General features: G+C 40.8%; 1 protein-coding gene across 3 annotated transcripts; it reads left to right on the forward strand.

Annotated features, from left to right (window-relative positions):
• Positions 1-2,630: 2,630 nt before the first annotated feature.
• On the forward strand, positions 2,631-20,829 carry ttll11 (tubulin tyrosine ligase-like family, member 11). Of its 3 annotated transcripts, XM_067483627.1 has the most exons (10): positions 2,631-4,111; positions 7,498-7,597; positions 8,038-8,171; positions 10,685-10,975; positions 11,114-11,398; positions 11,814-11,909; positions 11,998-12,110; positions 16,851-17,096; positions 17,515-17,621; positions 19,343-20,829. In XM_067483627.1, the coding sequence occupies exons 1-10, from the start codon at positions 3,575-3,577 to the stop codon at positions 19,654-19,656; spliced, it is 2,223 nt and encodes a 740-aa protein (XP_067339728.1). In that variant the 5' UTR covers positions 2,631-3,574; the 3' UTR covers positions 19,657-20,829. The 3 variants fall into 3 exon arrangements, with proteins under 3 accessions (XP_067339728.1, XP_067339729.1, XP_067339730.1); XM_067483628.1 differs by lacking the exon at positions 17,515-17,621 and having other exon boundaries at positions 19,343-19,606; XM_067483629.1 differs by lacking the exon at positions 7,498-7,597 and having other exon boundaries at positions 3,996-4,111.
• The last annotated feature ends 1,002 nt before the right edge of the window (positions 20,830-21,831 follow it).

The following is a 21,831-nucleotide window of genomic DNA, read 5'->3' on the forward strand; positions in this document are numbered from 1 at the left end:
TGGATAAACAGTATCACTGCAATGCCCCTCCTTGAACTAATCTGATGATGATAGTAATGGATAATTTAAAACTAAATGAACAGACTGGAGTTGTAGAGGACAATCAGACATGATTAAACTTGAATGATTTCCTTATCCATCAATAAAGTCAACTGGGTTCCAACAGTTTATTTTCAATACATTGTGTTTTAAATTGCATGCACGCTGTTGTTGTAATCAAAAGTCTCATAACCAAATCAGCTTTAATATTTCATTTAATAGTCCTTTCTTGTTTGAGCTCAGATAGAGAGATACAGATCTACATAGATACTGTAGGAATATGCATAGATGGAGAACTGAGAAAACATAATCATCAGAAGCATTCATCTATTTTAATGTTGGAAATGCATTTTAAATTTTAAATGTAAAAAAAGTTGTAAATGAAGAACAGATCTTTATTGTTATTCTTAACTATACATACATTGTATTTCACATGCCGTAAACACTCATTGTAGGAATCCTATCAAAGTTGAACAATGCTAGAACAACCATAATACCTTAAACTGGTGAATCTGAAACACAACTTGGGGAGGGGCAACTCCCTGCCAAGTGGGAAACAAAAGTTTTCAAAGAATTTGATTCCAGTAGGTGTTGCAGCACCACTAAGCTGGCTGTTTCTTGCTATCTGCTGGCCCTCCAAATCAGGTGTCAAGCTCAACATCACTGGATCTGTATTTAATGCTACAAAGAATAGATTTAAAATGAGAGCAGATACACCTAGACGACATTTAAGACTATTGTGAAGCATTTGTATTGCTTGTGCCCGATGGAGCAGCACTTTGTTTCCTACTGCTATCGTCTTTCTGCTGTAAGATGCTCTCTGCACTAGTTGTTTAGTTTATCTCCGTAATTCTGAATCTACAATTGGCTCCCTGTTTAGTCGGTGTAGGGAACATGTGATTGAAGTGATGTAGGCCCTGGCTCTTGATTTATAGTTAGTTCCTTGTGCTGGTTCTTAATGGCCCTAGTACTCTTCTTTACATTTATTAGGTTAAGGATAATCGCTTAGAAAACGGGTACATCGGTGATTCTGCCATGCACCTGTTTTGAAAGTTCTGAGGGAAACATCTGTGTAGATGGCAGCACCTGCAATGAATTTGGTGGTGGTGGTTCCCGTGGTTCCTTTTGACAAGGAATCACGACTGGTGATACCTGATGCCTGTTTTTCCATGTTGTTCTGGTACTGGTTTTAGCTACCAGTATCTCTACCACAGGTCCTAAGTGAAGTCACTCTGCATACACTTGTCTCAGAGGCAGATGTCATTGTGAGGGATGCCAAAGGCCTGGGGCTGTTTTCGGTCTGTAAATGTAAAACAAGGTCAGGTAAAAATATTACAATTGATATGCCACATTTCCTCTAAACAACAGTAACACGACACTTTATTTATTTATTTTCTTTGTCCTTTCGGCTTATCCTGTCTGTTCAGGGTCGACACAGTGGATCATTGTCCGCATGTTGATTTGGCACAGTTTTTACACCGGATGCCCTTCCTGATGCAACCTTCCCCAATTTCTACCGGGGTTGGACCGACACTGCACAGCTGGGGACGGGAATGGGCTGTTAGGGGTTTAGTGTCTTGCCCAGAGACACTTTGACATATAGCCAGGGCCGGGGATTGAACCACTAACCCTGTAGTCCATGACTGCCTTTACCACCTAAGACACAGCCGCCCCAGTAACATGACACTACAATACATAAATGCATTTTTGGCCTCTTGTCATGATCTTAATCATCCTCCCATCTATTGCATGACAAGACAGTAGAATGTTAAAAGATATATCAACGACGTTAGGACCAAGAGTTTCGTTTGTTTGTACATCCTAAAATACATATAATGTATAATAAAAGCTATCTAAATAAAGTTAAATGTTACTTTCTTCTTTTTGTGTGTCTTTTTTCCCTGTATTGAAAAAGCACTGTTTTGAATTAGTATTTGCTATTAAATTCAACCTACTGAAAAATAATTTAGACAAATTGAATAATTACTCAAAACTCGTTGGGGACCAGATTTATTTTTCAGCAAGGCAACCGATGGTAAGGCACGGAATAAATGTTTACTGTAAAAGGGTGACACAACTAGGAAAACATGGCATCCCCACATTGCCTTCAGGTGCTGTCGAAAATTAATATTATTTTAGGCCACAGCAATTTAAAAAAAAAAAGTAAAAAAAAATGCAGTAACATAAGTTAAATGCCAAAAATCCACTTTTAAAACCAAGAGATCAATAAATAAACACTACCCGTGTCGGCTTTTTTGTGGTAACGTTACTGTTTTGGTCTCTTCTCCATGACAGCAGTGTTTTTTGGCCTCTGCGATGAAAGTATGCAATAGCAAACACAATAGCGTAAAAAACAAAAATCAAATACCTATTTATGTGTGCATCCGATAAGCACGAACCGAGCCCTCCGGCTATTTAAAGCTCACTGGGGAACAGTCAAAGAGCCAATACGCCAACCTGAAAATAGGAGTTTACGAACGGCCCAAAGGCAGCATGAGCTGGGATAAAACCGGATGGAGGCTGGTGTTTCAAATTTACCCGTGACCACGTTAGCAGGGGATCGACTTCCGAATGCGCCGGTGGTTGGTCGTAGTTAAGTCAGCGGATTCGATACCGTCTGTGTTACTGAGAAAATGAGCCGAAATCAAGAAACCAACCCGCTGCATTATCAACGCTCACACACGTTCAAACAACATACGAGTAAAGCCCCCCACTGCTCATTCCTTTATTCCAACAGCTTCCATATTTACGTGCACGATGCAAACTGCGTCCTGGAGTCGATTGTAACTTTTACTGAAAAAACAACAACAACATACAAGTATTTCGACAATGAAATGAACAGCAGACAAACGGTCATGGACGCGGACCACTAACGTGTTGTCTTCTTGGTAACTACGAGCAACCACCGACGCATTCGGAAGTCTATCCCTGGCTAACGCGGCCACGGGTAAATTTGAAACACCGGGCTCCTGCTGCTTAACAACACTGACACACGCAAAAGCAGACTCAGCGCAGAGGGATGTGGGCAACATCATGCCGCTGGTCACTGCAAAAAAAAGGAGATAGTACCCGTAGTTTAACAACTGTCGTGAGTTTAGGGTGTAGTTTTAGCCACGTCAACGGTATGTTAGCTAAATGAAGCGTGACATGCTAACGCCATGTAGAATGAGTAACGTTAGCTAGCTCCCGTGCTGCTGGGTCGTTAGCAGCTAGCTTAGCTCAGTGCCAGCCTGTGAGAGGCGCTGCAGCCTTTTCCTATTGGCTCATTGAACTATTTTAACCATCTGCCCAACGGCGGTAGCTGCTTCGTTCGCCCGAGATGTCAAGTGGCATCTAGCTAAAGCCGTGAACTTCACCTCCGCGGTCTGCTTACTTTGTTTGAACAACGACAAGTTGAACAAATCACTATTTAATTGGCCATTTAAGCAAGCGATGCGTGCTACATTGTTTCCGAAGGAGGTCAGCTTACCATATAACTGCGCCCCGTGGCACAGCTGTGCCCTGCCCAGCAGCGACACTTGTAGCATTTCGCAGAATGAGCGATCTTTATGGAAAGTCCACGGTTCACCTGGAGCGAATGAAATCGTTCGGCGAGGATGCAGAGAAGGTGGATGTGGACACCGATGAGCAGATGCCAGCATCTTCGCCTCCTGCTTCTGTCTCCCCCGAGCCTTCCAGCAGCGCTATAGCTGGAACGGATGCATCCAACACTTGTAAACAGGGTAGAGGCAAAAGCCGTGGTAAGCCAGGTAAAGATGACACGAACTCCGGTGGCAAACGTGTTTCAGATCTGCCATTACACGGGACTGTAGTTTCCGCTCATGTAGGGAGAAACTTGAATAGACTAGGACACGAGGGGACACTTCACATCAAAGGGACTGGGAGGATACTGCAGTCGGAGACTAATGGGAACTATGTCACCATCCATCCATCCAAACACATCCAAGACACACGCTGCGAGGACACACTCAAGATTGCGAGGAAAAGAAGACCTGTGACCGTGGACACCTCCAAAGCCAAAACCTCCTTGGAGGCTCTGAAGTTGAGCATCAAGCAGCTAAAGTGGAAAGAGGTGCGTTATGTGAGAGTTTATGTCATGTGAGAAATGCTTTTAACACACGTGCTTTGCAGGTTTCATTGCCAGGGTTTGATCCACGAAAAGAAAAAAGTTAACCTTGTTGAAGGATTTTAAATTCCCAGAGCACTTCAATACTACAGTCTGAGATAACAGTCAGTAAAAAGGCACTGGAATAGATATTAACAGCTGCAGCCCTTAAACAATACTGTGATGGAGATGTGAGAGAGTTTGTACGGACGATTTGCATATGTGATGGAGAATGATTGTTTATTTTCTGTGCTTGGTTTAAAAAAAAATCAAATCAGGTTATACAGTATATGTTTTTACACAGAACTGAAAGAGGCCAAACTGATCCGCCATAAGATGGACAGGTCAAGTGTCTCTACCAAAGTTTGTATCGAAGAAATCATAGAGAGATGTATGCAGCATGTCAATATTTGGGTGATAATATCCCCCTTAACCCAACCTGTTGTCAGTTTCCAGTTATCCTGGATGCTTTTGGATGACGTTCAAAAAAAATAAATAAATAAATTAAAAGATGCATGAGAAAGCTAATTGATCCAGTTACTCTGATCACAAACGCCATCTGGTCAGTTTGAATGTGAAGCATTTAATCCTTGCTATCAGCCTTTATTAACACGGCCTCCATTATGCATGAGAATCAAGGACGTGCAATGTGACAAGATAGCTGAAGTAAAGACTTGTCCTATCAGCAATGACCCTGCAGTGACACTTATACCCATCCAGGTCAGCTATCAGAAATGATAGACAGAAGGCTTATACATTACCACGCTTTGTCCTCATATGGTCCACCCCCAACAAAATCAAGAGCGCAACAGATCATGTGTCATAGTCAAGTACCTGTCAATTTAAACTCCTTATTCTATAGTGGGTTTACACCATGGGATGCCTGAGACATTTTTGGAAGGTTTATGTACATTTTAGTGACTGACTGAGTGTCGAACTTGTCCCTTAGCGCCATTTACATCCAAATGACTATGTCACTACATCTGCAGTGTTCTGTGAACGTGGAGACACCTGGCAACTAACTTAAAGCATATGACATTCTTGCTAACAGAGGGAAATGATTAACTCCTTTAAGCTTCTCTAATCCAATAGACCTCTAGTCTTCTTTGAGGCTGTAAGAGAATAGCAGGCCCGGGGGTCTGAGAAAAGACATCAGATAATCAAACTAGAATTCATGTGTTTAATCATAGGCTTGGTATTTTGAATTTAATCCCACTGACATTTTGACATTTTGAATGAACCCACATGAAAACATTAAAGCCCTGCCACCTAAAGGTCTTCCTCAAGCAGGTAAAAAAATAAGCTGAGGCATAACGAAACGTATTTTTATCAAAAGTATTTTTTTATTAAAACAGTGGCTCGGAAAACAAACTTGTTCTTTGAACATCAGTCTCTGCATGCAGTAGATCCCCGATAAGGTTACTTTTTTTGGCCCGGCCTTCTCTAGAAACTACTCAAGATAATTTGACCTCCTTCCCTTATGTGATTAGACAATTATACGCTGGCATCTCTCTGCTAGTATTTATAGCAGGTCTTGCCTTTCAACCAGGGTGTTCCCTGTTTCACACGCTCTCATGCTAACTCATTAATGAGATGCACAGTTCTCTGTCACAGGTCTATCTTGTTGCTGGGCAGCGGGGGTGGGTTAAATCATCGTAGCATTTAGGACTGGTGAATTGGAAGCTAACCTTGTATTGAAACTTGATATAGCATCGTGTTAGAGTAAAGTTAAAGATAGACTCCACGACGTGATTCTCCCGAGCTTAGTGTCGATGATTTGATGCTCCAGTGTCGATGAAAATTAGGCTTTGTTGTGTTATCATGTCTTGCGTGAAAGGAAGACACGAACTCCTAATTCTCATGCGTCAAGGTCAAATATTCAGATCAGTGTCACCCCACTTTGAGAATGAGGAGTGTCCCAATGGACTATTAAAATCAATAGCAGGAATCAGAAAGACAGTAAAAAGCAATAAAACTGCATCAAATATTATGATATGACATGTAAGCTTTGTCCTGTTTGGTAGGCGTCTTCACGATGCACACAGATGACTTTTGTGTGATTTGGTATGGTAGTTTGACAGAAAGCTGCCAAAACACAACAGGGCTAAACGTTGATATTCGTAAAGAGCTTTTTCACAACAACTTAAGTTAGTTGGATGAGTATTCGTGACCCTCCTAATAAAAGCACGCCTGTTTTATATCAATGAGAACTAAATTGAAACCTGTGTGAACAGAGCATCAACCCACTTTGTTAAAAAGCTCTACATGTTGAATGGTTTGACAGAGAACAGACCCCACCAGTTGATGACATTTGTGGAGAATGTTTTAAGTCATGAAAAGCTGGGATCCAGCAGTGAAACATCATCTATTCTATAAGCTGTCTCTTAATAAATGTTCATGCGCTGAACAGGGGCTCATGGCTGCTGATGTTTAAAATGCCTTTATACAACCCCAATTCAAAAAAGTTGGGTTGAAACTGAGACATTTTACCACTTCATGGAACATATGAGCTCATTTTGCATTTGATAGCAGCAACACATCTCAAAAAAGTTGGAACAGGGGCAACGAAAGGCTGTAAAGGAGCATTTCAGAGAGGCAGAGCCTCTGCAGTCTAAAGCTGGGCAGAGGTTGACCAATCTGTGACAAACGGCATCTAACTAACACTGTCAGAAAAATGTTCCTCAGCGTAAAATTGCAAAGACTTTTGAAATTTGAATTTTTTTGGGAAACCATGGACACTGTGTCTGGTATACTAAAGAGGAGAGGGACCAGCCAGCTTGTTATCAGCGGACAGTTCAAAAGCCTGCGTCTCTGATGGTATGGTGGTGCATTAGTGCCTATGTCTTGGGCAGTTTACACCTCTGGAAAGAGTTGATGGGTTGATGAGAAAATCAGTGCATTCTGTTTTTAATTTAGGTTTTTCCATGTCACCCCCCCTTTTTTTTAAATTGTTGTAATTAAACACAAAATTCTTTGCAGTCTCTTTACTGATGGATACTCAGTGAAATATTGTGTCTTTGTGAAGTGTGTCAGTGAGAGCAGGAATAGAGGGGCTGTGCCGTGTGCCAGTAGGATTTCCTGGCTCTCTGAATCCTTTTATAGTATCACCTCCTTTGCTCTTTCCTCACTCATTACAACTGAACACGCACTGCTTACCATCTTTAGGCAAGATTATTCCTGCACTCTGAGATCACTGAAGAACATGTGCCCTTTGAACTTCCTGAGTCATACTATCAGATTAAGCCTTGTCTTGTTTACAGATGCAAAAAAATACGTGTGCTTTCTTTTTTTTTTCTGGGTCAGTTGTTCAAAACGTTCTCTGTGTTTGACCCTGCCACTGTCCGTTTCTTCAGTTTCCTCTGGGAAGACGAACAGCCTGTGACATCTACTGGCATGGCGTTTCCTTCCATGACAATGAACATATCGCCTCAGGGCAGGTCAACAAGTTCCCAGGTGTTTTGCTGTTTTTTTCCATTCTCCTCCTCCTACTACTTACTGTTAAAACACACCTTCCTACTTTGTTGGACTGTTAGTAGAGAGCTGGCATGTGTCCTATATCTGTGGTCAACTCAGGAGGGATTACATTAAAATGAATAATGTTAATAGTAATTCAAATTACTGATCCTGACTGCTGCAATGCTACTGTCTTTACATCCTGGTAAAAAAGCATTACTGTAGAAACCCGAGAGATTATTGTAGAGAAATCTAAATTTAAATTTGTTTTTTCTGGCTTGTATTTATCCTCCACTGTAGGATGCTTCCACTATAGGAGCTACTGTGTATCTATTCACAAGATCAGTTTTACATTTTACATTTACAATTGGTAACAACACAACAGAAATAAGCAAGTTCAATTTTCAATTTTATCTGAAGCTGTGCCTTGTCCATCACAGGAATGATTGAAATGCTAAGAAAGATCAACCTGAGTCGGGCAATGCGGACCATGCAGGAGCTGTTCCCTGAAGAGTATGACTTCTATCCCCGGTCCTGGATTCTCCCTGAGGAGTACCAGCAGTTTTTCACACAGGTATAGTTGCATAACTTTATCACAACACTCAACTACTAGTTATTACAATTTCACCATGACATGAATGTCATGTTTACAAATTGTAATTTGTAAAACATTTACAATAATTTTAGGCCAGAATTATTATTTGTTTTTTTTTCCTTAAATTTGAACATAGGACCTAAAATGCAGCCACTCGTCTTAACATATTTTCAAATACCTATGAAACTGATTCTCTTCTTCTGCAGACTGCTATCATCTAGAGTAGCTAGAGCTGTAATCTCGATGGCCTAATGTCCTCTCTCCGAATCACTTTTGTACAGTGTTGGACATGTGTCTTTACATGGCTCACACAAGAAAAAAACTGTACACGTAGCAAAATCTACTCACACAATTTTACAGCTTTGTGTGTGTTGCTATGAAGGAGTTTGCATTTGTCCTGACCAGAGGTTTAAATAACAGCAGTCTGATCAAAGGACTTTGAGGAGGAGATGGCGCTCTTTAATGAGGGGTTGCTTTACATCTACCCACGATACAGATCAGATAGTGACGACTGGGTGGTGCCTGTTATGTTGCCTGCAAGGCTAATCAAGCAAGAATATTTTTGCGGCTTTTGTGGCCTTCCTGTCCTTACACTAGACGGGCAACACATAACAGTTGTGTATTGCTAACTGAACTCCCAGAAGGACTTCAGAAATAAAACTATAGCATTTATTCAGTCAGGGTGTGGACAGAAATGGCAGACAGCTCTGGAAAGTAAAATCATAGGATATGAATTCTGTTTTAATTTCTTTCATGTCACCACTTTCTTGTCAGGAACAGACAAGAGTCTTTACCCACGCTTTATTATAGCTACTGTAGTAATGTCCTAGGAAGGAAATGCATTATTGAGTGTAAACACACAAGACATTAGAGAAGTATACTGTTCACAGTGTCACTCTGAACCGACACCAAAAGCATTGATCCAGAACTAAAATATCAGAAATAAGGTGTAAGAAGTCTTTGACAACCAAAATGCTGAAGGGGAAAAAAAAAATCCAACAAAGAAAGAATAATTTGAAAGCAGGGGTACTCAGATTTCCAGCTGTCCTTGCCCTGCCCCCTGCTGATTATCCGGATCAGTCTCCCAGCTTCTGATGGTCTAAACACACCTGACCCAGTAATCAGCAGTATTTAGGACCTGGAAAGATTGAAAGCAGGACAGTAGGTCCCTGGTTTGAATCTACCTGCTGGCGTCAGCCTTTCCGTGTGGTGATGCATGTTCTCCTTGTGCTTGTGGGGGGTTTCCCGTCTCCCCCCACAAACCAAAGACATGCACGTTAGATTGAATGGTGAATCTAAATCGCCTCTATCTTTGAATGTTTGTGTGTCTACGTGTGTCTCTCTGTGTTGACCCCGAGATGGACTTGCAGCCTGTCCAGGGTGTACACCCGCCTCTTGCCTAATAACAGCTGGGATAGCTCCAGCCCCCTATGACCCAGAGAAAAGGGTAAGAGGTAAGATAAGATGATAGATGGATGGATGGATGGCACTTTGTGTTGAAATGTATACAATATTTAACTCTTTTTTTTAATACAGCCAGCATCCATCCATGATCTTAATGCTTATCCTTTGGGGGGTCGAGATTAAACAGTGGGGGTAAACCTTGGACAAGTTGCAATTGTATCTCTGGGCTGACAGGGACACACACACTCACACCTACAGGCAGTTTAGTTTCAGAGACACTAATTAACCAATTAACCTAGCGTGCATGTGGGAGGAAACTGCACACCCGGGCAAGGAGAACCCAGCCGGCTGAGATTTGACCCGAGCCTTTCTAGCTGTGAGTCAGTAGTGCTAACAACTCAGACAGGCAGCAGTTTAACTGATGTCGGCAGATAGAAGTTACATTTCAGTTCTGTCATCAGTAATAAAATCCCTGAGGTTGATTCAGTTCTATTTGCTGAATGATGCAATGCATGGGCAAGTTGTCAGTACTGTAGTGCTGATTTTTAAAAGTATCATATTGCAAGTACATATTTTGACCAGCAAGTGGCACTAAAGTATCACTATCCTACTTCCAGTTGGGTTTTCTACAGGAAGAACTCGGCTTCTCCCCGAAAATCGTTACAATAAGACAACTCTATAAAAACACATTATGAGAATGCTTTGCTGTAATGTCAGTGAAAAAAAGACTTTATACATTCCAGCTGGCCGTTTTGTTTCTTTCACCCAAGTAAAAGCTCAGCTATGACTAATAGTATCTCACAAATGTATAAGTTCACTATGTGTGCAGTCATTTCATTTTATCATTGAATTATATATTTTCTTTGAAATGCAGTTAATGCTTGTGTTAAAGTTGTTGTAAATTGGAGTGTGTGCAGCTTAGTCTTGGAGTGTTAGATCCAAGCCTGTTCAAAGCATCACATCCACGACCCACTTTGGAAACCTATGCATGTGTGTTAAGCATCTGTAAGCTGTTGTCACTTAAACACAGAGCTCTTGGTTTTTAACGGTCATGTAAAGCTCATCTTTTATCACTAACTCCGCTGTAGATTCGAATGGTGAAGAAGAACGATGCTACAGTGAATTCCACCTTCATTGTTAAGCCAGACGGGGGCTCTCAGGGAGATGGCATTTACCTCATCCGTGACCCCGGTGACTTAAAGCCTATGGCAGGCTCACAGGCCAAACAGGCTGTAGTCCAGGAGTACATCCAAAAGCCATTACTCATTGACAAGCTTAAGTTTGATATCCGCCTCTATGTGCTGATTAAGTCCATGGAGCCATTGGAGATCTACATAGCCAAGGAAGGCCTGACACGTTTTTGCACCGAGCCCTATCAGGTAGCAGTGACTGTGGCTGATGCCAGCAGGCTTACTTAGGTGTTAATTTGCTTTGATGCAGTGACGTATGCACTTGTTCTTTGATAGAATGCATATAATTAAGATCACTCTTTATTTATTTATTTTTTTTTAATGTAGGAGCCAAGCCAGAAGAATCTGAGCCATGTTTTTATGCACCTGACAAATTACTCCCTCAATGTCCACAGCAGCAACTTTGTCCATTCAGACAGCCAGAACACAGGCAGCAAGCGCACTCTCTCTAGTGTCCTGTACAGGCTGGCAGCTAAAGGTGTAGACATCAAGAAGGTGTGGTCGGACATCATCTCTCTTGTCATCAAGACTGTAATCGCCGTGGTGCCTGAACTTAAAGTCTTCTATCAGGCTGACATACCACCTGGCAAACCGGGACCCACATGCTTCCAGGTGAATATTGAAGGATTTGAATTTAAGACGTATATGAAGTTGCTCTTTATAATTAACAATAGTTCTGGCTTTTTCTTCTGTATCCATTGTAATTGAGGTGGGTGATGTCTGCACAGTACAAATGTGGGCTGCTAGTAGTCAAAGCAGCAAGACCTTTATGATACAAATGTGCAAAAATGTAAACTAAAAGGCAATAGGAGAAAACAGAGGTGCACTAACTTTATTGAAAATAAAAGACTTGGATGTGCCTTGCCCCACTTTTAGTATAAATTAAGATTCGGTGTGTGTGTATGTGACATACAGTGAACTGGCACAGATAATAGCTTTGTGCACCCCTTGTTTACATTCCGCTTACTGTGATTTCCAAAAAATATTCTTAATTGCATGTTGTTTTTTATATGTGTTTGTGTTCCAGATACTAGGTTTTGACATTCTGCTGATGAAGAACCTGAAGCCAGTATTACTAGAAGTCAACTCCAATCCCAGCATGAGGATAGAACATGAACAGGAGGTGAGAGTGAATGTCAGCCTCATTATTATTATTATACAGTTATTATCTTTATTTTTTACTTTGCTTTCGTATATATTTGCATGTCCAGGTGGCACCGGGGGTCTTTGAATATGTTCCCAGTCCAGTGGATGAAGAAGTCAAAGTAGGTGTGATCAGAGACACTCTGCGCCTTATGGACCCTGGTCACAAGAAACCTTCAGTGTATGTAAACCCACAGTTAGAAGTTGCAGTTCTTACATCTTCCACTCTTTGTCTGCTTGTCTTAAGCGTCCACTTTTTTGGACACCACACCTTACTCTGCACCTCTCCACAGCTCTCCGTAAGCCTGTTAAATGGAAAAATTAAATTCAGCTGAGCTGGGGTAGAAATTCACACATTACCTAACAAGTCTGGTGGCTCAGTGTCTCTGCCTGACTGGCCCTGTGTGCTGCTTGGGAAACATTTCATCTCTCTCTCTTTTTTTTCCCCCCTTTCTCTCTGTGACAACAACTTCACTTTCTATTTACTGCCATCTCTATTTCTTGCTTTTCTCTCTCTTTCCCTCCCTTTCTCCTCATTCTGTCTTTCCTTTCAGGCCTCCTCCCCAGATTATCAGATATTTGATCTGCTTTGTTATGCCAGTGAGAAGGACATCTTCTCTGGCATAATACCCACTTTGCTGTTTTATTCATGACCAGTAATATACTGATATTATCCGCCTATATTATGTTTAATCCCTGTTCCTCTTGCAATGCTGTACTTCCATCGAGCAAGAATCTGCAGAATCACATTTTGTACTTGTCAAGAAAAGAAATGCCCTGTGGTTTAGCCGGGTAGACATATTAAAATTCTGCTTCCTTCAAATAATTCTATCTACAGTACCATGCTTTTCGATATCCCTAATTCTTTTATTCGGATTCTCACTTATTCTCTTTTTGTAGACTTACAAAACTTACCCTCAGTTAGTGGGAATTAATAATTGTTGGCAGTACTGTACATTTACATACTTAATGCCTCTTTATGTGCTTAGAGCGAAGTTGCAGTGTTTTATAATTTAGTTGACGGTTTGATATTTTTATACTGCTTTTTCTATGATAAGTAGTGAGAAGATGCAATACATAATATCTTTAGACAGTATCTCGCTGTGACAGAGTTTATACAATCTGCAGTCGTGTCTTCAAAAGGGTCTAATGCCCAGACTCAGGCAAGGTGCATTTGAAAGCTCTTGAATATGATATAATTGAATGCCTTTATAAAAGAAGCTCTAGCAGGAAGGCAGACACTGACAAGAACAGGGTTTATAATGAGAAGGAAATGATCCTGACTAGATTCACTGTCTTAAAGTCATTTGTGGAAAGATACTCCGACGGTAAACGATGTGCAAGGGCCTGAAATAAGTTGTACACTTTAAGATGATGGCGGCAACTCTTAAGAGATGGTATTTTAAAGGGTAGAATAGTGGTAGTAGGACAATACGAATGCTACTTGACAATAATGAGAATAAATAAACCACTAAAATCAGATTATGGAGGATGTAGGAAGGGAAGCCAGTGATTAGACTGTCAATACTTGGCCAGTAAATAATAATGGAATTGATTAGTAATAAGCTGGCAGGTAAATGTCCTTTCTTGTAAGTGAAATAGGACCCAAACTAAGGGTGAGCTGTACTGTGTGTCTGTGTGTCTGTGTTCACAAACAAAGGATGAATGACTGGAATTAAAGCTTAAGAGGTTTTGTATACAGAAGATTAAACTGCAGTAATGATACAGTTGTTGTTTAGGACAAACACATGGGTTAAGTGATTATGATTGCTGTGAAGTGGGATGTTCGCTTTGCAGATAGTGACAGAATCTTGTGGTGGAGGAGGAGATATGCTAATTATAACTACCTTGTATTAACATTTATTAAATTAGCCAATAGATTGGCTGTGCTCTAAAATGTAACCATCACTGCAGTGAAGAACTCATTAATCATTCAGTTCCAAAGTTATTCTTTGTGTCTTGTATGGGAATCCAGGCGTGCGAGTGCTACATGCATGTTTGTCTGGTGGCAATGGCCCCCGTGTGTGTGGGAATGTGGCACTAGACGTGGATACGGGGGCTAAAATCTCCAACATCCAACGTGCGCAACTGATGCAAGTGTTTCTGAAAATGCCAGTGCTGATTAAGGTGACAAGCTTGGCTGATTAGGGAAAATGGGCAAGAGATAGAAGTAGTGGGTTTCCAACTTCTTTTAAAATCATTGTTAAGAGTTTTGATGCCACACTATCACAAAATAAAATCATAATAATTATTAAATTGTATTAAAATATCATTTAAACCGATTTCCATGCGTACACTTACATTTAGTTTAGTTATTTTTAATGAAGGCAGAGATTGGTTTTCTTTTTTCTACAAACTTTCAGAACCATGTCTTTCAGAGCAGAAATAAAATGTTCCCAACATCCTTTCAGGAGGTTAAGTAATTTGTTTACTGCACAGATGGTCCGCTAGTGAGTAAATATACCCGTGTTGTGCTTACTGACAGCTGTTTTGCAGTGGGATGGATGAGCTTCGGTCGTTCGAAATGCAGAGTTGAGGCTGAATTCAGCTCTGCATGAATTTCACTTGCCAAGCTGAAGTGGAAAAAGATGAGAGAACTGTCCAGATAGACAATGAAAAAATACAGCTGAGTTAAAAAAAAAAAAAAAAAAGTGCTAAAATTGTGCTATTTAAAGGAGATGGAGTGAGAGCTTACATAAGCAAAAAAAGTAAATAATGCCATGACAAAGGAGGAAAGACTGGCATTTTGGAGAAAAGAAAGAGCAGACTAATGGGAATTTATGAGGAGGAGGTTGTGACGGTGTCAGTGACTCGTAGACATGTACTTATTGCACTCCGCTCATTAATCTGGGTTGGAAGTTTCTCGGGGTGATTTATGAGCCACTATGGGAGGTGAGTGTGGTTGAGAACAAAAAATAAAAAATAAAAAATCCACACACACTTTAGAATGAGGTGCAAGAGACTCTATTACAAAAGCCTCATCTCTGAACAGAACAATGGACTGAGTGCAGACCACAGGCAACGAGTGGTGAACATTTTGGTGTTTCTGACCCGAGGGCACGTTTTGAATAAGATGTTCCTAAATACCAAGTAGGTTTTCTTATTAGCGTGTGCACTTGCATGAAAAAAAGAAGCGAGAAAAGTTGGGTTAAATCATGTCCTTACACACACTCTGTTTGTTCTTTGCGTGTTTGGTGTCACTCATGCTCTGGGAAAAGCGTGAAGCCATTTCAATCTGAGTTCCAAAATGGACGTTACTGCACAGACACGGGTTTCTCTTCATTGACACATCTGGCACCTTTAAGACTTTTGACCGTGTGCAACAGCTTTAAAGGGTTTATTCACCAGGAGACCGGGAAAAGCTTTTATGCAGGTTAATGACATCTGAATTAGTGTTAGTCCTCCTCACATACACTCAACTAACATTTGGCACCAGGCCTCGGTATTTCTTTTTTTAATAACCTGCCAATCTTCACTTCTTGCCGTTACTTTGCCTCCATCATTTTCTTCTCCCCGTCTGCTGTGAATGTTTATAGACATTCTCTTCATTGTCAGTCTTGGCGTCGGCTTCGGTTGAAGACGTGTCCATTTTTAGCCAAGCCTGTCCTGTCTAAATAGATGTGGGTGGTGTCCTTCTGGCTGCTGAAGGATGATTGATTCTATTAAACATTCAGTAGTGCTCTCTCAGCGCCATTCACACTGCTTACTAATTCATGGAGAAAGAATCTGCCTCATAAAAGTTCGCTGAAGCCCCTTGATGTGAATGCACATTTGTGGGTTTGACTTTGATGTGTTGGTCACACACACACACATTCACACGCATGTTTCAAGCACAGGAACTATCCTCAGTTTTTCCGTTTTTGTGTTTGATGAGATGAGATTGCTCAGGTTGTTATGAGGGGTTTCATCTGAAGGCCCCTAACTCCTTCTACTTGTAGGATTCATAAAGGTGTAATGAGTATTGCCAAACAGGAGAGTGAGGTGTTCTGCTCAAATTAAGAAGTTTAACTTTTTTTGCACTAATTATAATGGAAACATACTTTTTATAAATCTTTTTTTTTTTGGTAGTGGTTAAAAAAGTTAAATGACTCGTGCTGTTAATCAGTACTTAATATACTTGCCGAATAATTTTGCAATTCATCATTTTATGGCAAATAAAATAAGATGAATAAAGGGCCCTGAGCGAGAGCCCCTCAAAAGATCTTAACAATAATTAATCTCTCAAAGCAAAATTTGTCCATCACCCCTACTAGTCGCAGCATAATTGGTGATAAGACTTAGCAGGTGCAGGCGCAGAATAAGTAACTGGAGAGACGTATTGTGGCTTTCCCATCAGAAATCTCCTGCTTTTCTCTGCTTTGTTTAATTTGTTTGTAATGATGCTTATTAGTACCATTAACTTTGCCCTCGTGAGAATTCACAAGTGATAGCTAAATGTTAAATTGTGTACCTCTGTCATGCAGATGTATCTTGCTATTCTTGCACTTTAATACAGTAAAAAAGCTGCACAGAGGCTGTGGGATGAGGCAGTGAAAGAGAGATATTTATTCCTCCTACAAAATTATTCTTCTCTTTTCTCTGGTAAGTCTGACAGTAAGTGCGGACTCAAGTGAAAAGCTCAATGCATTTATCTACCTCAGGTGGTTGGATATCTGTAGCTCGGCTGACAAAAGCTCTCGGGGTTGTCCTTATGATCTTATGTGTCAGTGAATACTCAGCCCTGGACAACATATATAATGCAGTCGATGTGTGGACTTATTTAGAGTCTTTAAATCTGCTGGTTAAATGCTTGGTCATCTTGCTAATTATATATATAAAAAAAGAGACTTTATTTAAACTGAGTGATTTTCTTTTTAAACGTACTGTATATCTATAAAATGTATGATTTCTTTTAAAAGTGTTTTCTGTTTTCTCACAAAAGTTTCCAAATGAGAGCTGGTGGCTTTGAGCATGGAGGGGAGATTCCTATGGAGGCCGAGACACAGGAGAGGAGTTCAGATGAAGGAGGAGCTCTGCCTTCACTGTGTCTGAAGCAGGTCTATCCAAAATACACCAAACAGTTCAACTACCTGCGGCTGCTGGAGCGAATTGCGGTTCTGTTCATCCGCTTCCTGGGGGTCAAGGGCAACATGCGTCTGGGCCCCACTGCCTTCCGAACTTTTATCAGGTAAAAATCTTCCTTTTTTATTTTTATTCTTTAAAACGCCAAGAAATGATTTCAGTTACACTCTATTCCAAATAACTGAATTAAATGTTCGGATAAAGCAGTTACAGCTGTTATTGTTGGGTATGGGATGAACAAATCTCTCTTTATCTGATATACAAACAGTCAGTATTGTAACAAAGCTCGTTGAACAAACGGCTGAACAATCTCACAATATTTGCAGGCTAACACTCTTATTTAGCTTCCAAACTGTGGCATGTGACACGGCACACTTATCTTTCCTTTTAGGAAAACATGTTAAAACATGTTGAAAACATGCTAAACCATGTTTATTCACTGCAAAAATAAATGCAAAAAAATGAGATTTGAGTTGGACTTAAAACACACGGCCAGACATGAGACTTCCTGATTCCCTTTTTAGGACATGTAAACTGAGCAACAGTAACTTTACCATGGCTTCAGTGGACATCCTGTACATAGACATCACACGTCGTTGGTCAGGAGCGATGCCTGATTCTAGGGAAGCAGGTAACACACACACACACACACACACACAGGGTGTATATACACGCTGAAACTAAACCCTCACAAAGGCACAACATGTAGAAGACACGAAGCCGAGTATCGGAGCAAATGATGTGCTTGGAGATAATTGCTTGTCATTCGTTGTCAGATCCTCTCTGACACTGTGCTCCTGTAATTGAAATGAGCTGAGATCACAATGTGGCAGCGAAGAGACTATCCGCCATGAATTATTCAGACATTGCACCTTGCAAGGAATGTTTGAGGCGGGGCGGGTGGATGGTGATCACATGGACCAAAATGGAAGTGTCTGTACAGAGGAGATTGGTGGAGCTGAATGTAGAATGAGCTCCTATCAATTCAAGGAGACTGAAGTCAGGGTCTGTTATGACTCTTTATGCACTTTGGAAGATTTGTGGGGAACCATGAGGAGGCATAAGACTTGTTTTATTTGTTTATTAATGTGCAACAGGTTACGAAAGGGCGCACGCAGGAAATGATGCAGTCGTGTTCTTGCACCACAGTCGTCTTCCTGTGGTCTGTAACAATATTAATAGGTAAATATCAAATGACCTACTGAGATTCACCATGTTTATCTCATCTCGCCTGATGCTCAGTCTCTTTTTAAAACAGCACTTTTTAAAAGGCTTCAATAATGCACTTCAATGGTGGAGGAGAAAAGACGTTGCTATAGCGTGTGCTTATATTTGACACACACTGAATGAGAAATTAATTGACCACTTACTAAATTGCTCATACGTAGGCATGTCCTGGCTAGACCGGTGCAGGTGAACTCAAAACTGTCAATCTGCAGAGTAAGATGTGGAAGTCAAGATTGAGCTGTTTTTCCCTGTGCTCAGCACCATGTCACTCTGACCTCGGTAGATGGGCGTGTTCTCCGTCGGCTGCCTGCATTGTTGCTGAATCCCCCGATGCTTGTGTCATCTGCAGAACTGCATATGATGCTATGCTCCACGGAATGTGTGCAGTTGAATGTTTACATTGACAAAAGTTTGGGATGCAAACAGTAGCCTATGACATCCTGCTTCCCAAACCTGGTTTGGATTTAAACACTTGTTTGTTCACGAATGTTAACATCCCTTTACTTTGAAATGGCATAAGAAAAGTAAAACTATTGTTTCCATTAACGTATCCGCTAATACAAATGTACCTTCATTGAATTATTTATGCAAACTTATGCTCTAATAAAATTTTCATTATATAACTGTTTTTAATACACTAATTGACCATTTTCGCTGATGATAAAAGAACATTTGTACTTGCTGAATGTGCATTGTTGTCATGCGAGGTTAAGGGTTAAGTTTGCGGCCCGCCTACGTGCAGTTTCAGTGAAAAGAAATGCACATAATTAAAAAAAAAAATACATAGTTAGTAAAATTAAAATGATACTAATACAAACATTTGCATCCCCCCTTGATAAATAATCGACTTTAATTTCTGGATGAATGAGCTGAATGTGCATTAAACATTACGTTGATGAAAAAAAAAATCTTTGTTTTACTTTTTGCCATTTCAAAATAAGGGGATGTGAACTTTTGCACCCAAAAGTACCGTTCAACAAACGGCAGTACGACAATCTTAAAAACAAGTAAAGACAATGTGTTATTGTCTAGTATGCTGAATTATTTTTAAATCCCTATTTTTCATTTGGCATTTAAAGTTATTTCCTATCTTCTCCCATGTTCGTCTGCACTTTTTGCTTTCAGGTATGGGACTCCAAGCATTTGTAGAAGCCTTTTTCTACCTGGCGGGTCGCAGGTTCAAATCCCTGTTGCTGAGGGACCAGGTACTGTCGCTGCTGGAGCTGTGCGAATCCCAGCTTGAGTTGCAGTCGGGTGTGGAAGACAGACGCTCTGCGAGCTGCAGCAGGGCGCTGCCACGAGCCATCAAAACTCAGACACTGGGTCTCTCCAACCCCCTGCTCGGCTCCCCGGCTCCCCTGCGGAGGGCGGCCAGCCAGGACTACCGACTGCATCATAGACTCAAGCCTCGCACTCTCAGGGCAAACGTGGAGAACTGACGAGAGAAGTCTTCAACTAGTCGTCCAGCTCCCAAACTGCCTTTAGCCTTCTCTACAGGAGCAGGGAACTTAGGTTCCTATCTATCCTCTGAAGCTCCTGCAAGTAGAGGAGGGGGGGCTGGGGGGAGCCGAGAGGACTAGCTTGACCCCTGCTGGTTGACTTGAAGGAGAAATGTTCTAAGGCTGATTGCTTTTTCTTTGGACGAGGAAGATGTCTGCGTTGGAGTGGAAATAGAACAAGATTGGTGCATTTCTTGCTCCCCTGCTGCTGTGATCATAGAAAAACCATGTGGTCCAGTCAGGAGGAGGATGTGGCTGCTTTTATATTCACTGATTCTATAGGGCAGCTCTTTGCTTCCCTTTACTTCTGTCTGCTGAAACAAACTTTCTTTTCAGGGATCATTTTAGATTCTCCACTTGAATAGACTGACATGCTCAACACACAAATGAATGGGTTTGAAGCTGTGTCTTTACACTTGTATGTGCGTTATATTCCTGAATTTGCACAAACCTTTGAACTATTACATTTGCACAGACATATAGACATAGTTGTGAGGGTGACTGATCATTTGTGTGTGTGTGTGTGTGTTTGTGTGTACTGTACCGTATTTATTTGTGTTTAGCTCAATATTGGAAGCCTATTTACAGCCAGAGGCTCAGCTGTGTGTCCGAGTTCCACGAGCCCATTAGTGATTAGTTAAGTGAATGAGGATTGTAAGGGAAAAGGCCACGCTGCCACTTATCCTCTTTCACTTCTGCAGCTGCTCCAGTCAGTCAGCCTCAGAAAACATGTTTTTAGGATGATTACACACAACTGCCATGATGAGTTTAATAGAAATAATTGCGTGGCACAGGATCTAAACACATGTGATTGAGACATATCTCTTGCAATAACATCTTATCCAGTTTGTGGGTGTCAGTTACACACAGAATGACAACTACAGAGGACATCGTTGGAAATTTCCAGTAGTTACTACACAACGTTTGAACTGTATGTTTGTTTGTTTTTTTCTAATAACAGCGAACTACACATTTAAAAAATTTGTGCTATAAATACCGTAGGACTAGTATATTTACTGCATTATGTATCTGATAACATGAAGTACATTTTTAAGGTTATTAACAGTGATCATTCATATACATTATATGTAATAAAAGCCTCTTTAAATTGAAGACGTGTGACCACTGCTGCTCTGACACTGACCAGACATTTAAATAAAATCCAGAGCACGTTGTGTTATCAATACAGAGGTTACTTATGCCCTTAGTTTGTATTAGCACATCTTACACAGGCTGGATGTGCATGTTAGTACAGCTTGTGTTTACAGTGCGTCCTTACTGTCCTGCCATGGAGTCATGTCCCCTATGGGCTCATCACAGGGCACCGTTTGTCACATCATTAGTGGGTGATAAGTAATGTGATGCTAGCACTGTTGGCACTTTGTGCTATTTACAATTCCTCTCCGTCTTCGACGAGGCTGACGGCTGAGCCTGAAATAACTACTTTTTTACTTTTTATGTTTTAAGACCATAGTGTTTCACAGCACAACCATCTGCCAACGTTTCTTCAGCCTTCTGCTGCAGATTCTGGCAGTGCTAGTGGATGTTGAAGTTTGTCTAATCTCTCTTTTTTTTTTTTTTTTTTTTTTTTTTTGTTGTTGTTGGCCAAGCTGATGTGTCAGTCCGTTAAAAGAAAACTTGAGAGGTAAACGGTTGCAGACAAATACCATAGTTCCATCAAGATGGTCGGATCATTTGTAGAATTTGGTCTTCCTGGAGTTCGTGTTGACTTTCGCCATGCGATCTAGATCCCTGATTCCAGCCATCTTCCTTTCAGGGTCTATTTTCTGAAGAAATAAACGCCCTCCTGTCGAGGTGGGCAACTACCTTTTTAGGTTCAGTTTAATATCTGTGCTTGTGTTAGTTCGAGTGCAATATTTTAAAACTAACTGTTTCAAAATACTATAGTGTTTACTATAGCGTTGAATGACATTCCAGCACTGTTCCATACGATGTAATGACAGGCCTGTGTTTACTTATTGGAAACCTACCTTGTGTGCAGGTTTGGATATTTTACCCATTAGGTTTTGTTTTTGCATAAAATAGATTCTCAAAACACACAATCACCTGTGACCTTTACATTTGGAGAGTGGAAGTAAGAATGTTCTCTGTGGC

This window comes from Channa argus, chromosome 18 (assembly GCF_033026475.1).
Source record: "Channa argus isolate prfri chromosome 18, Channa argus male v1.0, whole genome shotgun sequence".
Taxonomy (NCBI): domain Eukaryota; kingdom Metazoa; phylum Chordata; class Actinopteri; order Anabantiformes; family Channidae; genus Channa; species Channa argus.